The sequence below is a fragment of the Sinocyclocheilus rhinocerous genome, unplaced genomic scaffold (assembly GCF_001515625.1).
Source record: "Sinocyclocheilus rhinocerous isolate Xijiao unplaced genomic scaffold, SAMN03320098_v1.1 scaffold603, whole genome shotgun sequence".
NCBI classification, from domain to species: Eukaryota; Metazoa; Chordata; class Actinopteri; order Cypriniformes; family Cyprinidae; genus Sinocyclocheilus; species Sinocyclocheilus rhinocerous.
Genome location: NW_015656630.1, coordinates 3,321,254 through 3,336,565, shown reverse-complemented (window position 1 = coordinate 3,336,565; position 15,312 = coordinate 3,321,254). Strand labels below are relative to the sequence as shown.

General features: G+C 39.0%; 2 protein-coding genes across 2 annotated transcripts in view; one reads left to right on the top strand and one right to left on the bottom strand.

The window, feature by feature from the left end:
- The window catches only part of fbxw11b (F-box and WD repeat domain containing 11b), a 15,462-nt gene extending 13,581 nt beyond the window's left edge, over positions 1 to 1,881 (top strand). The window contains exons 12-13 of the mRNA XM_016528514.1: positions 775 to 939; positions 1,017 to 1,881. Coding sequence (XP_016384000.1) covers positions 775 to 936 — 162 coding nt within the window. The 3' untranslated portion in view covers positions 937 to 939; positions 1,017 to 1,881. The remainder of the gene's footprint in view (positions 1 to 774; positions 940 to 1,016) is intronic.
- Positions 1,882 to 5,089: 3,208 nt separating this feature from the next.
- The window catches only part of LOC107720571 (fibroblast growth factor 18-like), a 19,288-nt gene continuing 9,065 nt past the window's right edge, over positions 5,090 to 15,312 (bottom strand). The window contains exons 3-4 of the mRNA XM_016528295.1: positions 7,321 to 7,427; positions 5,090 to 5,990 (exon numbers count right to left, since the gene is read on the bottom strand). Coding sequence (XP_016383781.1) covers positions 5,706 to 5,990; positions 7,321 to 7,427 — 392 coding nt within the window. The 3' untranslated portion in view covers positions 5,090 to 5,705. The remainder of the gene's footprint in view (positions 5,991 to 7,320; positions 7,428 to 15,312) is intronic.

Genomic DNA, 15,312 nt, shown 5'->3' with positions numbered 1-15,312 from the left:
TTTTTTTTTTTTTTTTTTTTTTTTTTTAATCTGGATCTATTATGGCTGGTTTATTCCTGGCCATGATGCGAATAATCTCTTTATTCTCACATCTTTAATTGCGGAGTTGGATTTGTCTGCTCCCTGTGCTCCGGTCATTAATCTGATACATGAGCAGTGCACAATACCCACACAGCTGAGGGAGCAGTCACTTTTAATCCCACAAAGCCCACAATTGAATCACAGATTATCTGTAGATTATGTGTGAAATCGCCTCTAAAGCTGCTTTACAACATAAGAATGAGAGAGGGCATTTTAACCGATGTACCATAGATTTATGATGGTCATATTTTTTGTGCATTTTCTAATGTTTTAATATGTTTGTGTGTGTATGCAGTAAAATTAAAGTATGGGACCTACAAGCTGCTCTCGATCCACGAGCCCCAGCCAGCACTCTGTGTCTACGTACACTAGTGGTGAGTTTCCATCTCCTCGTCTTAAGGACAAATCTATAAATGTGTACAAGACAACACACTGCAGCAATAATCTCAAATGCCCACACATCAGCTGATTAATGGCTCTGTGACTAAAGTTAACTGCTCTGTGTTATTCACTCCTAAGAGTCTCTGGTCTGTCACTCATCTCGGTCATGTGTAGTTGCCCTCAGCCCTCTGCATTGTCACACATTTATAGCACCATAGTCTTGCGTCACGTCATTCCCAGTCTGTGACTGATTTTGATTCGCAGCAGTGTTGTCGTGGATGAATTGTTTTAATATAGTCTGTCTGCGTGTAGGAACATTCTGGCCGAGTGTTCCGGCTGCAGTTTGACGAGTTCCAGATCATCAGCAGTTCCCACGATGACACTATCCTTATCTGGGACTTCCTCAACGTGTCGACCAATGGGCAGACGGAAGGACGATCGCCGTCCCGCACGTATACCTATATATCCAGATAGCAGGTAGCACACGTTTTAACTCTGTTCACACACACATCAAAATACGAACTCTAACTTGCATGTGTGTGATCTCTCGACAGGGAAGCCCTGGTGGCATGCGGAGTGTGTGCGAGTGTGTGTGGGGACTGTTCGGGTGACCCAGTCTCTGTGGAAGTGTGCCAGGATCAAAGGTCGAGGAACGCCACCACCACCACCCCCCTCCCCTTCACCCTCCTCTCTCCATCCGTCTGTTTTATTTCTCCCCCTCTTCAGTCGTTTTGAGGGCCGCCCCACGACACAAACCGCGTTAGTTTTCTTTCTCCCTCTCTGCGGAGGAGGAGGTGGAGAAAAGATGGAGAGAGCGATGCCATTAAGCAGAGAACGTAAGGGTGGGTGTGGAGCCCCCCTCTCACCCCCGCCACCGCGTACAGTGACGGCTGCCCCGGCTCCGCCCCCTGGGCACATGAACTCTGTATCTATCTTTTGTTTGTTTTATTTTTATGGATTCAAAAAGTAAAAGATGAAAAACTAAAGGGAGAAGGCCAGGTCTGAGTGCCTTCCTTCCCTCGGGACTGTTCTGCATGAATGAGCGAGCGATGGGACGTGTAACGTGTGCTGGTCAACCCCTCGGTTTCTGTCTTACGTTTTTGTTTTTTTTATGCTTTTCCTTTTTTTTTTTTAAGTTGGGGAATTGACTTCATATTTTATTTTCTTGTGAAATCGTATGAATAATTGTAGTTCTCCTGATATGTACCTCCATTTCTCATTTTTAGCGCTGTCCGTCTCGTTCCCCTTTTCACTGTCTGCTCGTCTAGGTTCTGAATGACCCATAACTGATCTGAATTTAGTTGTAAACAGAATTGTCTCGTCTAAAATGGTGTTGTATATTGAAAAGATTTTTTAAAGAAAAAAAGCGTTATTAATAAGAATAAAGTACTTGACTGTGAAGGAGTGTTAAGAAGCTTGCATAATCGCCTTGTGTTTTTCGTGTGTGTTTGTACGCATGATTCGCCCTTTTGAGATAAAGGCTTTCCGACAGGCCCAGATTTCATTAACCTGCTGCCGCGCCTGCCAAGACCTCCAAAAATCACAGGGCCCCTGTTCAAATATTCAAGTTTACCTCCTACTCCGAATATGTGGAAATTGGCAGTACTGTCATTTTCGTTTTATTTGATTTAAGCTTTCCTTATGAACGCCACCATGGCAACAGCCACCATACAAGCCCAGTTTGGGTAAATCATTTCAGCGCTGTAGCAATTCAAAAAATGTTTGAATGCAGAGCAATATTTTAGTCTGACGTCTCAAGAATCACAGAGTTCCGTTCTGTGCGAAATTTTGAATGGAATTCCATTGAAATAAGGCATTAGACTGAATTATGGCAGGCTGCTGTCAGATTGTGAGACATAAGGGTGGATATGAGAGAGATGGAGACATTATAAAGAGGGAGGATCAAAGTCAGTCTGCAGATGGGAGAGAGAGAAAGAGAGACTACTACTGCCCAATATGGCTGATCCGGAATGTAGTAGATGACTAGAATACAGAAAACCCCCCAAAAGAGTTCTTGTGTGTTTAAATCTTGGTTTTCTACAGTTTAGCTTTCTTATTGTTTGTAACTCCTATAATAGTTAAACTAGTTCTAGTCTGTTTTACATGGTTTGCATTCTGGTTGTACATTCTGGTTGTACATGTTTTGCAGCCTTTTAGGGCTGTAGTTTTATACCCTCTGGGTCCACCAGGTGGCAATAAAACTGAGAGATTGGACCCCAAAATACACCAATGTTCAGGGTAAAGGTGTCAAAAGATGAAACCCATTGATCAATGCATCCACAAAATAAATATTTTAATAACATGAATAGTATCAAAATATTTCATCTCTCAAGATTTCACCAGCCCCAAGTGGTTTTGGGACAGAGTAGTTTGCAATAGTAACCGCAACATTTAGCATTACAACACTTGCAGGGCTGGAGGCTCCGGGGTCAGTTCAAATAACTCTGATAAATTTAACTCTCTAGAGTGAATATCAACTCTTGTTGTGGCCAGTAATGGATATATTGTTTTAAACCGCCATGAACATCAGTGCAGATTAGTGTTTGCTTACTTTCTTTTATATGCCCTTTTTCATACTTTCTTTTGTGGATTAAACTCTTGTTGTGGCCAGTAATGGATATATTGTTTTAAACCGCCATGAACATCAGTGCAGATTAGTGGTTGCTTACTTTCTTTTATATGCCCTTTTTCATACTTTATTTTGTGGATTATGGGGATTTTACCATCTTAGTGGTCAGAATATTTAATTTGACATTCTGTGCTGCCAAATTATATTTACACTACCGTTCGAATGTTTAGGGTAATTAAGGTTTTATTCAGCAAAGATTCGTTAAATTGACCAATTGTGATATTAAAGACTGTTATACTGTACTTTTGGGCTTTCGATTTCGACAAAATATGAAGCAGCACAACTGTTTTCAACATTCAAATCAAGAAATTTCTTGAGCAGGAAATCAGAATATTAGAATGATTTCTCAAAGATCATGTGACACTGGAGACCGGAGGAATGGCTGGAGTGTGTGTGTGTGTACGCATGATTCGCCCTTTTGAGATAAAGGCTTTCCGACAGGCCCAGATTTCATTAACCTGCTGCCGCGCCTGCCAAGACCTCCAAAAATCACAGGGCCCCTGTTCAAATATTCAAGTTTACCTCCTGCTCCGAATATGTGGAAATTGGCAGTACTGTCATTTTCGTTTTATTTGATTTAAGCTTTCCTTATGAACGCCACCATGGCAGCAGCCACAATACGAGCCCAGTTCAGTGCTGTAGCAATTCAAAAAATGTTTGAATGCAGAGCAATATTTTAGTCTGAAATCTCAAGAATCACAGAGTTCCGTTCTGTGCGAAATTTTGAATGGAATTCCATTGAAATAAGGCATTAGAATGAATGATGGCAGGCTACTGTCAGATTGTGAGACATAAGTAATGTGAGAGAGATGGAGACATTATAAAGAGGGAGGATCAAAGTCAGTCTGCAGATGGGAGAGAGAGAAAGAGAGACTACTACTGCCCAATATGGCTGATCCGGAATGTAGTAGATGACTAGAATACAGAAAACCCCCCAAAAGAGTTCTTGTGTGTTTAAATCTTGGTTTTCTACAGTTTAGCTTTCTTATTGTTTGGAACTCCTATAATAGTTAAACTAGTTCTAGTCTGTTTTACATGGTTTGCATTCTGGTTGTACATTCTGGTTGTACATGTTTTGCAGCCTTTTAGGGCTGTAGTTTTATACCCTCTGGGTCCACCAGGTGGCAATAAAACTGAGAGATTGGACCCCAAAATACACCAATGTTCAGGGTAAAGGTGTCAAAAGATGAAACCCATTGATCAATGCATCCACAAAATAAATATTTTAATAACATGAATAGTATCAAAATATTTCATCTCTCAAGATTTCACCAGCCCCAAGTGGTTTTGGGACAGAGTAGTTTGCAATAGTAACCGCAACATTTAGCATTACAACACTTGCAGGGCTGGAGGCTCCGGGGTCAGTTCAAATAACTCTGATAAATTTAACTCTCTAGAGTGAATATCAACTCTTGTTGTGGCCAGTAATGGATATATTGTTTTAAACCGCCATGAACATCAGTGCAGATTAGTGGTTGCTTACTTTCTTTTATATGCCCTTTTTCATACTTTATTTTGTGGATTATGGGGATTTTACCATCTTAGTGGTCAGAATATTTAATTTGACATTCTGTGCTGCCAAATTATATTTACACTACCGTTCGAATGTTTAGGGTAATTAAGGTTTTATTCAGCAAAGATTCGTTAAATTGACCAATTGTGATATTAAAGACTGTTATACTGTACTTTTGGGCTTTCGATTTCGACAAAATATGAAGCAGCACAACTGTTTTCAACATTCAAATCAAGAAATTTCTTGAGCAGGAAATCAGAATATTAGAATGATTTCTCAAAGATCATGTGACACTGGAGACCGGAGGAATGGCTGGAAAGTCAGCTTTGCCATCACAGGAATATAGTACATTTTAAAATATATTAAAATAGAAAAGTTACTGTAAATTTTAATTGTTTCACAATATTACTGTTTTTTTCCGTATTTTTGATCAAATGCGTTTTTTGGGGAGTATAGGAGCTTCTTTCAAAAACATTTAAAAATCTTACCAACCCCAAACATATGAACGGTAGTGTATATCACTCCATTTAAATTACACTTTTTCATTGAAAGAATATGAAAGAGTCCTGGTGAAATGTGAAATATCGGAGGCAAAACCAAAACTACATGTTCATCAGGATGTCTAATAAGATTTTCTTGACAAATACATTCTGAATGACTTTGGTTCTGGTTTACAATCTCATGGCTCTTATAGGCCCAAAGTTGAATTTGATGAGTTCACAAAGTAGGTCCTTTAATTGCCCTTTTGGTCATAAGCATCCAAGTCGCAAAGTCTCAACTAATGCATATTATACCACGCACTTGCCAGTTTTCCAGCCATACAACTCTGCTCTTTTATAGTGGCACTAGACATTAGAGGGGAATTCTTTGGCCTCTGAAGTGCTTGGTCCCCTTGTCAGGGTTTAGTGACTGGACACTTGCCCAGGAGTCTTTGGTTATATTTGCATGATTACACAATGTTTAAGCAACCTTGTCTGTCCTCTAACTGTGACTTCTACTGAGCGGTCGGTCCTAAAGCCTAACCTACTTGCGTTGTACGGAAGAGCGTCTCTAGATCCTCTGTAAGATGTGATCTTTGCGCAACAGTCAGTGTTCGTAGTATTACTGGAGAGGTGGAGGAGCAGTGGAGGTCTGCTGGACTCTTTTGCTCCTCTTGCTGACCGTGGTAAAGCTGCAGGACTGCAGGTCGGGCTGCTCTCCTGGAGGGAAGCGTTTCATGAAATGCACGTCTCGCTGGTTGGGTAACGTGTTCGGACCTCTGCGTGGTCGGCCCCTTTTGGTGAAGCCAATGTACCAGCCCACATAGTGCACTGACATCCAAGCGGTGTAGTTATTCTCAAGCATTATCTCAATGAAAATGCAGCCTCCGTTTATGCTGCTGTCTTTCTGTAATGGAAAAATATACATATTTTCATTAAAAAGAGGCATGTTTATTATACACTCACCTGCCACTTTATTAGGTACACCTGCTCATTAATGCAGCTAATCAGCCGATCACATGGCAGCAACTCAGACATGGTCAAGACAATGTGCATGAAGTTCAAACCGACCATCAGAACAAGGAAGAAAGGTTATTTAAGTGACTTTAAATGTGAGGTGGTTGTTGGTATCAGACAGCTGGTCTGAGCATTTCAGAAACTTGATCTACTGGGATTTTCATACACAGAGAATAGTCTAAAAATGAGAAAATATCCAATGAGTGGCAGCTCTGTGGGTGAAAATACCTTAAAGCCAGGAGGATGGCCAGACTGGTTCAAGATGATAGAAAGTCAACAGTATCTCAAATAAAAACTCATTACAACCAAGCTATGCAGAAGAGCATCTCTGAAAACACAGCACATTGAACCTTGAAGCAGATGGGCTACAGCAGAGGAAGACCACACTGGGTGCCACTTCTGTCAGCTAAAAACAGGAAACTGAGGATACAAGTTGCACAGGCTCACCAAAATTGGACAACAGAAGATTGGAAAAAGGTTGCCTGGTCTAATGAGTCTTTCTGCTGCATTATTCAAATGGTAGGGTCAGAATTTGGCGTGAACGACATGAAAGCATGGCTCCATCCGGCTTTGTATCAACTTTCAGGTTGGTGGTGTAATGGTGTGAGGTATTTTTCAGCGACAATTTGGGCCCCTTAGTACCAACCTGGGTAATGTTGCTGCCCATGTCCATCCATACCATCTTGTGATGGCGCGTTTGCCTGCTGGAAGTGGCCATGTCTCAAAGCTCAAATCAAATCATGTCTTGGTACTACACGGTACTAGCAAGGTGTACGTAATAAAGTGGCTGGTTAGTGTAATTAACTCCAGATGTATCACTATATTTGGCCCATAATCTATTCTGAGAATTTCATTTTGCAAAAAGAAGCTTACTGAAATTTTGATCTCACTGGAATTATTGTGAAACAAGCAATAAAGTGGCTGGTTAGTGTAATTAACTCCAGATGTATCACTATATTTGGCTCATAATCTATTCTGAGAATTTCATTTTGCAAAAAGAAGCTTACTGAAATTTGAATTATTAAATGAATTATTGTGAAACAAGCTAATTTTTGCCTGCTTTTTTCACCAAGAGTCCAACAAAATGTGCGTTTTATGAGGTTTTCACACTGAGACTTCAGGTTGTTTCAAATCAGTGTGTGAAAGCCTCATCAGGGCGTGAATGATTTAAAGCATGTTAACCCTACAATATCAAGTACAGTCATTTCTCAGCAACTCACCTTCCCCATAAGCTTCCCCTTACGGTTCATGCACAAGTAGTAGTTTGTCTCTTTTCCTCTTATTTTCACTTGACTCCCAAAGGTGTCGGCCTCCACCACGAGCTGGGCTTGTGAAGAAACACAAAAATACAAACATACAGGAATATAAATGAACATAATTGACACTCAAATGCATTAGATGCACTGTCATAGAAATTACAGTTTAGCAAGACAACCATAGTTGGCGGATGATTTTTAACTTCAGGTTTTAGTACAGAAGTGTGGTAGTGGTTTTAGATAATTAGGTAATTAGATCTCTTTTTTAAATATTTACTATATATTTATTTATAAATGTATTTAAATACATTTACATTTATTCAATTAGCATAAGTAGTAAAAGTAGTAACATGAACAATTGTATTTATAAATGTGTATATATATATATATATAATTTTATATTTAAACATTTAATTATAATTTTACACAAACACATGCATATATAACTAATACAACTAATTAAAATATATGAAATTCCTAATTAATTATTGTGTATATTAAGTGGTGTATTTCTTATAAATTATTTACAAAATAACCAATATAAATAATATTGAAATAATATTTACATTTACATTTATTCATTTAGCAGACACTTTTATCCAAAGCGACTTACAAATGATGACAATAGAAGCAATCAAAACCAACAAAAGAGCAATAATATGCAAGTGCTATGACAAGTCTCGGTACGACCTGGAAGCATCTGGCCAAAGAGAAATAGAAAAGACACATGTGATTGTCTGACATTTGCATTTGCTCTAGTGGCTTTTTTAAACTTGTGCAGGGGAGACTGAGGTTGGATGGCACACTTTTAATTTTTGTTGAATATCTCTGGTGCATCAAATGTTAAGATAAGCCAATTAGGTGCAAATGAAAGCGTAAGTCCTTAGATAAAAAGGGATTCAGTATTACACAATATTTTTTTTCTTTTTTAAATTTCTGATGTTATTTTAGGGTTGGCTGGCACAGTGTTAAAAGACTACAGTTATAAGAAGGATGCACCATGAAGAAAAGATGTTTATTTTAACCCAAACTAACACCACATGTGAGTGTCTGCATGTATTTAAAGATCAATGTTCAAATCTGCTATGGACTGTTAATAATACTTTATACGTATGCCAACCAGCCTCACTCACTCTCTTTTCCTAAATGATGTCAGCCAGCCATCATAATGTATCACAGGCTTCCAAATCTACCAAAATGTAATCGCTTCCCATTTTTATTAACCAGCATTCATATGTATGTATATATATATATATATACAAATTTTTTTTTGCTGCTGGGGTTAAGTACTTTTTGTTTTAGCATAACAAATTAAAAAGTTGTCCTCGCCTCGACAGGTTTTAATCTATTACTATGGGTCAGGAAGGCAAATACTCAAAAGTGACAATTTTGTGACCACCTGATTATGACCCATGAATGAACCCTGATCCAACCAACTACAGTCTCTTCTATTTTATGACACTTCTTGTTAAACAAAATATTACTACTGATTTTGATATATGGGTGAATGATGCTCATTTTCTGTGTGGATAAAGTGCATTAAAATAAATACATGTTTAAAAAGATAATCATATACACAATGGCATAGAATACACCTGAGCATGCTGTCAATTTCTAAGTTGACAGTAAAAATGTAAAAAAAAAAAAAAAAGGCAAGGTAACAGTCTGAAGATCATAAAAAGGAAAAAAAAAATATATATATATATATAAATCTGAATTTATTTAAGAAATAAATTTTGCCATAAGTAGTGGTATAATGTTATGCTATTAAAAAATATACATAAATACAAATAAGAAGTGAAGGATTTTTATTTTAAATAGTTTTTTTTTTAATACTGAAAAACATCCGGCCACTTAATTGAAGTCACTGTGGTGTAACTAACATGAAGGAAGCCATTTTGTTGTCATGTGTCAAGAAAACCATAAACCATAAAGACCATAAAACCATAAAGAGGGGACCCCTTTAGGCCCCCATGATTGTGTGCCAGGAGTATTAGTTAAAACATATATATAATATAATATGATGTACCGTATTGTCCCGAATATAAGACGATGTTTTTTTCTTGGAAATACATCTGAAAAAACGCGGTTGTCTTATATTCAGGGTCTAGACTTTGACATGTCAATAATACACCCACAACACTAGGTGGCGCCAAATACGCATAAAATGAGTGTGCCATGAAATACGTAATGTAATGCGTGTTGTAAAGATCGCGAGTAAAAACAAAAGAAGCAGAAAACCTTACAGCTGCATGAGTCGTGCCTGTCAGGTTAGCCTGCTGGGACCAAACTCCCTTTGTGATTTTAAAATGTAAGACAGTACCCAGATTTGAAGACTACAGTAAGATTTAACTTCTACTGTTAATAAGATTTTGGTGGGCTACTATTAATGGATGGCCTAAATGTCCTAATTCAGATGGGCTACCTGTTTTTTATTGTATTTTTTAAATGGTATATTAAAAAGTGTATATTTTTTAAATGTGATTGTTAGTACATTTTACCAGTTTTTACCATACTTTCAAAACAAAAATTAAAATAGGAAAAATATGCAATATGAAAATAATTGAAGACAAAATGTGTTTTACTGAGAAAAAACAAGATTTGGTTTTTAAAAAGCCTTTTTCCAAAAGGTACATCTGGAAAAAGGGGGGTCGTCTTATAATCAGGGTCGTCTTATATTCGGGCCAATACGGTAATATAATATATACGTTTTTTAAAATGTAAATATTCTTGGTAGTTTTAATTTGTTTTATTTCAATTTATTTGTGTTTCAATTTAATTTATGACATCCTTATTTGTATTGACCAACACAGGACTTCTACCCTACAGTCTAAAGCAGGATTCAGACCTAGAAAGTCTCATCATCAGTGTGTATGCTGCTGTTATCTGAGGAGACACTGGGTGGGAAGTGTTATTTTGAGAACACAGCATCTGCTGAGGCTATCGTCTGACCCAGAGATGGGAAACACAACAAATGCTCAGGCTGGAGAAAACGGTGGACCCATCAGTAGATGGAGACTCGCTACAATGCAGCCTTCAACTCAAACCGAATAATTACACGTGAAACTTACAGCACGACAGCAGAGGACAGCATGGACTGCATCGCTCCAGCGCTTCTATCACCCCGGACAGTGAGATCTTTGAGGCGATGGTTTTACTGGAGCCAAAACCGGACACAGACCCAGGTGAGCATCTGAGCGTGTGTTGGAGGATTGTTCAGAGAGAGTCTTCTCGCAAGCAAACCTGTTCAGCTGTATGCTGGAGAACGACAGGTGAAAAACAGGTCATCCTCCTGTGTGACCCCACACTCCACATGACACACTGACAATAGATGGATATTAAAAAGCTTCCCAGTGTTCCTTCCTGCAATATCCTCAAGAACGCTGCTGTCTTACCACAAAAACGCAGAATTCAGGGGTCCTCCTGCCCTTTAAGAAGTTTTTGCTAGATTTGCTCCTTTTCCAGGCTTCTTTTGTTTGGCTGTGGGGTGGAAAGGACCCCTCTCTCGCCACAGGACAGTGCGTTTGCTGAATGAGAAGGAAGCGCAGCTGAAGTGGAACGGAGATGGGCGGGGTGCGCGCAGGGGCAGGGATGATGATGGGACGATGTTTCTAGCTCACTTATCATCACCAAGGTGGGGCGATGGAAGAGAAGCGCTTTGACCGTCCAGCAATAACCGAATTCAAAACTTTCAGCACTTTGAAACTGCTTACATAAACCGTGTGACCTTTTATTAAACGTAGCGTTCGGGAAAGTATAGACGTCCAGCTTAAAGGGGCATTCAGTCATTATTTTGCGAAGTAAACCTTTAAACAGTGTTTTGAGAAACACTACGTGCTATAAGATTCAAGTCCTGTCAGTTTTGCAGAGAAAAAAAGCGGTTTTAATCTACATGGAGCGGGGCGCCCCCTCATGGTGGCCGCCATGTTGACATTACATCGCAGTGTCATTCAGCTGGCCGAGTTAATAATAACTTGCTTAATTAATGCATTTTTTAGGCGTTTTACATAAAAATACACTTAAACAAAACAGGAAAAACCAAACATATACACTCACACACACACACACAAATTCTCTATAACCAGCAGCCTCTAATGGAGTGATAAAACAAAGAACCCACAAATAGCTACCTACCACCATAAAAATATGTCGTGATTAAATCTAGAATATTCATTATACAGATATGTGTAGTGTAAGGTAGAGAAAAACAAATGAACAGTAGTAACATGATAAAGATAAACAAACAAGCAACAGTGCATCCACACCAACAGGTGTCAGTATAAAGTGTAAAACCACTGACACTATCTTGGCAAATAAGTACCAGCTAAACCTAAACAAACACTTACTTACTGCATCCCTTAAAAATTTAATTTCTGTTAAACCTAAAAGGGGTACTGAGCAATATTAGGCCATATTTAAACACTTCAAAATAGAAGAGAGGGTGTGAGAGAAGTATGTAAGCAACAAGTCGTTCCAAAATGAACATTTCACAGGGATTTCAGAAACACCGCCCGTTTTCCCTCCTCCTCTGACCACGATATAACCGCAGACACCCGGGTCAGCCAACAAGCGCCAGCACTGCATGCTCCTCCACCCCCCTTTTCTCGCCCCAGCACCCCTGTGCCCCATCCAGGAGGAGCAATAGATGTGTGCGAGTGAAGGAGAGAGATGTAAATTAGCGGGTAGCTAGACAGGTCACGGCTCGCTTGGCGGTTTTGAACATCCTAAATGAGCCGTGTCACATTTCCAAAATACTATAACTCATTTCCTCTCACCTTAAAAATCCCGTAATTTCCAGAGACAACAAACATTTTTGATTAGTGTAATGGTTTGATATTTCAGCTCCACTGGAGAGCATTGAGCAATTAGCAGGTCATAATGATCTGATATTCAGCGTATACACACCCGGTTGTGCGAACAGCTATATTAGATTGAGTTAGGAAGCCTGGTTGACTGGATCACACTCACCGTTGTGATTGTATAACCTTTTGTACCAGCATTTCTCTGCTCTTTGTCTTTCAGTGTCTGGACTTCAGGCCCTCCACCCAGATTGAATTTTTAGATTAAGTCCAGAGAACTTCATGTGAAAGGTATCAAATGTGCATTCTCTCAGAACTCTGTGAATTTCAATATTCTGTTTTAGATTTCTTGAAGGAACATTTATGTTGATTACCAAAACAAAAGATTTTAACACCGTTGTTTTCTTAAAAAATACAAAAAATCAAGGTTACAGTGTTTTAAATCCTTCATATATTGAACATATTTACTTCCATTGTGAGATAATTACAATGGAAGTAAATGGGACAATTTTTGGATTTAAAAGCAGAAATGGGACACTTAAGAGTGGACCTTCATGCTTATGGTTTTTTCTTCATTAAATTAGTTTGGTTCTATATGAATCACATCATATGAATTTATACAAAATTGCTACCAAACTTGCCAAACAGTTGACGGTAGCCATTGACTTCCATAGTAAGGAAGAAAATACTATGGCAGTCAATGGCTACTGCCATAATGTCACAGAGTAACAATCTCATTGGAATCAGTTTCACAACAATTTTCTTCCAGCTGATAAACGATTAAAACATTGACAGCCAATCGGAATCCATCCTGCTGTAAAGAGCTCAAGCATTTGAAGTGGCAGGTGACATAACTGCAGAATGCGCTTAGAATAAGCAGAATGTTATTGTGCGTTTGTGTTGACGCTATAGCTATCTTTATAGTTATCATTCTTGGTGTGAACAGGCCTTTAGAGAGTGGAAATGAATTCTTGTGGAAATCAACATTATGCCACAACTGCTGTAGACTGAGCACATGATTTATCATATACCAAAGCGCTTATGAATATCAATATTTGAAATCAAAGGCTCCGTCAAAGCTTTGACTGAATGGTTTGAATGTGTTCACAGTCCAGAACCGAGCATAGTTCATCTATTCTCTCAATGGAGTTGCTCTCCCCCCTTTCAAGCTCTCTCTCTCTCTCTCTCTTTATCCTCCGCTCATTTCTCATGTCCAATTCTACCAGTTTCAGACAAAATAGGAGTTTCTCCGTCTTCTGTTTGTCTCCCTCTGTCTTGTTCTTTCTCTTCCTTTTGGCCCATCTTCCATCTTTCTAGACTTTGAAGGGAGTTCAGACTTCTAATATAAGACAGGTCCCTACCACAACAAAGGAGTCAGCTTTGAGTTTGAATAAACACTTTCTCTCCTTTTTCTGCCTGTCTGTACCCCACTCCCATTTTTCCTTCTCTGTGTTATTTCTCTCTTGGCCCGTGCTGAAGTATGAGCACTTGTTATGCGTTCTCCATGGTAGCCTTTCTTCTGGAATAGATTAGCAGGCCGGGGAGGAAGGGGAAGCGGCGGCAAACCGAAGTCGGCGGAGGGAGACGAAGGTATAAAAGGGAGTGAAGTGTGAAAAGAAAGGGCTAGAGCGATGGAAAAAGGAAGCCAGTAGCTGAATAATGGGGGGAAAGGAGGATCGTGGAATGACAGAGAAGGGAAGAAGGTCGCTGTAGGTAACAGAAACACACGCTGTTTGGATCGCACCCGTTTTTTCTTTTGAAACTCAGCTGTGATGGATGTCATCATGCTGGCGATTGCGCCCCAAAACGCCTTCCAAAATACTTTGCGTGTTTTAGGCATTTTCACAAACCCTCTTTTCAGCTTCCCCATGCCCTTACATACGCCGCATTTAACCCCTGGCGGGGTTAAAACCACAGGTCTCCTCTCTCTGTGCGCTGGCGAGAGCACATGACCGCAGCCACTGAACTGCAAGTAGGCTACGTAAATGGACATTCTCTACCTCCTTTCTGTATAGTGGGAATGAATTTGTTTTAGTGTGCCGACCACAGGCCTCTTGTAACCACACAGACACATGCTCATGTAGTCGCACTTTTTATATGTATTTGTATGCGAGTTTTGGTTAAAAGAGAATCGTATTGTCTAGTTATGTACTTCCATCTTCTAATTAATCCAATCTGCCTGCAATATGTCGACGTAAATGACATTAGCGCTGCCTAAAACAACTTGCCGATTCCAGATTTCCGTAAGTAGCAAGAGGAAAAAGAATGCGTGTGCGTTTGAATTGCTAATAGGTAGAACTGTTCCTTTGAGCTTTGTGGAAAAAGTGTTTAACATTCAGGCAGGGCCGTCCTCACAGACTGCCCGAATTCCTCAAATCTGTCAGCCATGCTAGCCAGCTGTCACTCACCTCTAATTTGCTACAACATCATTGACCTTAGGGCTTCTGGCAAATAAACACACATATACGCTGACAAAAAAGAAAAGAAAAAATATTCTGGTCTTGTGAGGAGCAGTTTTTTTTTGTGCTTTTTCTGATGCTGGGATGTTGGGTTGCATTATCGTCAAGTTTTGCAAGAGCTGTGCGGCTGCCAGGTGCCTTAGCAAACATGCTGTTCTACAGAGTACGTCTGTATATTTTGGGGAACTGTTGTTTTAACCCAGCGGTTTATGCTGCTGTTTGAGCAACAACATTGACTCAGAAGGATTAACTGCCCTGAATTCATAGAAATGAAGGCTGAGATGAAATAGAAGATGGATAAATACAAATAAGAGCAGGTGCATTCCATAACATAAGAAACGTGCGTGTGTGTGTGTGTGTGCATTTCTCTCTCTCTCTCTCTCTCTCTCTCTCTATATATATATATATACACACACACTGTATATATCATTTATTTAAAAATATAAGTTTGTTATTTAATTTAAATGTAATAATATTATAATAATTATTTATTAATAAATCAATCATATATAATATTAAAAAAATATATTATTAGTTTAATATATTACATAAATTATGTAATTTATTGAAAGTATGCACACTCTAAAAAATGCTGGGTTGATTCAACCCATCGTTGGGTCAAATATGGACTAACCCAACTTTTTGGTTAAAAATTAAATTTATTAATTTAACCCAACAGCTGGGTTAGTCCATATTTG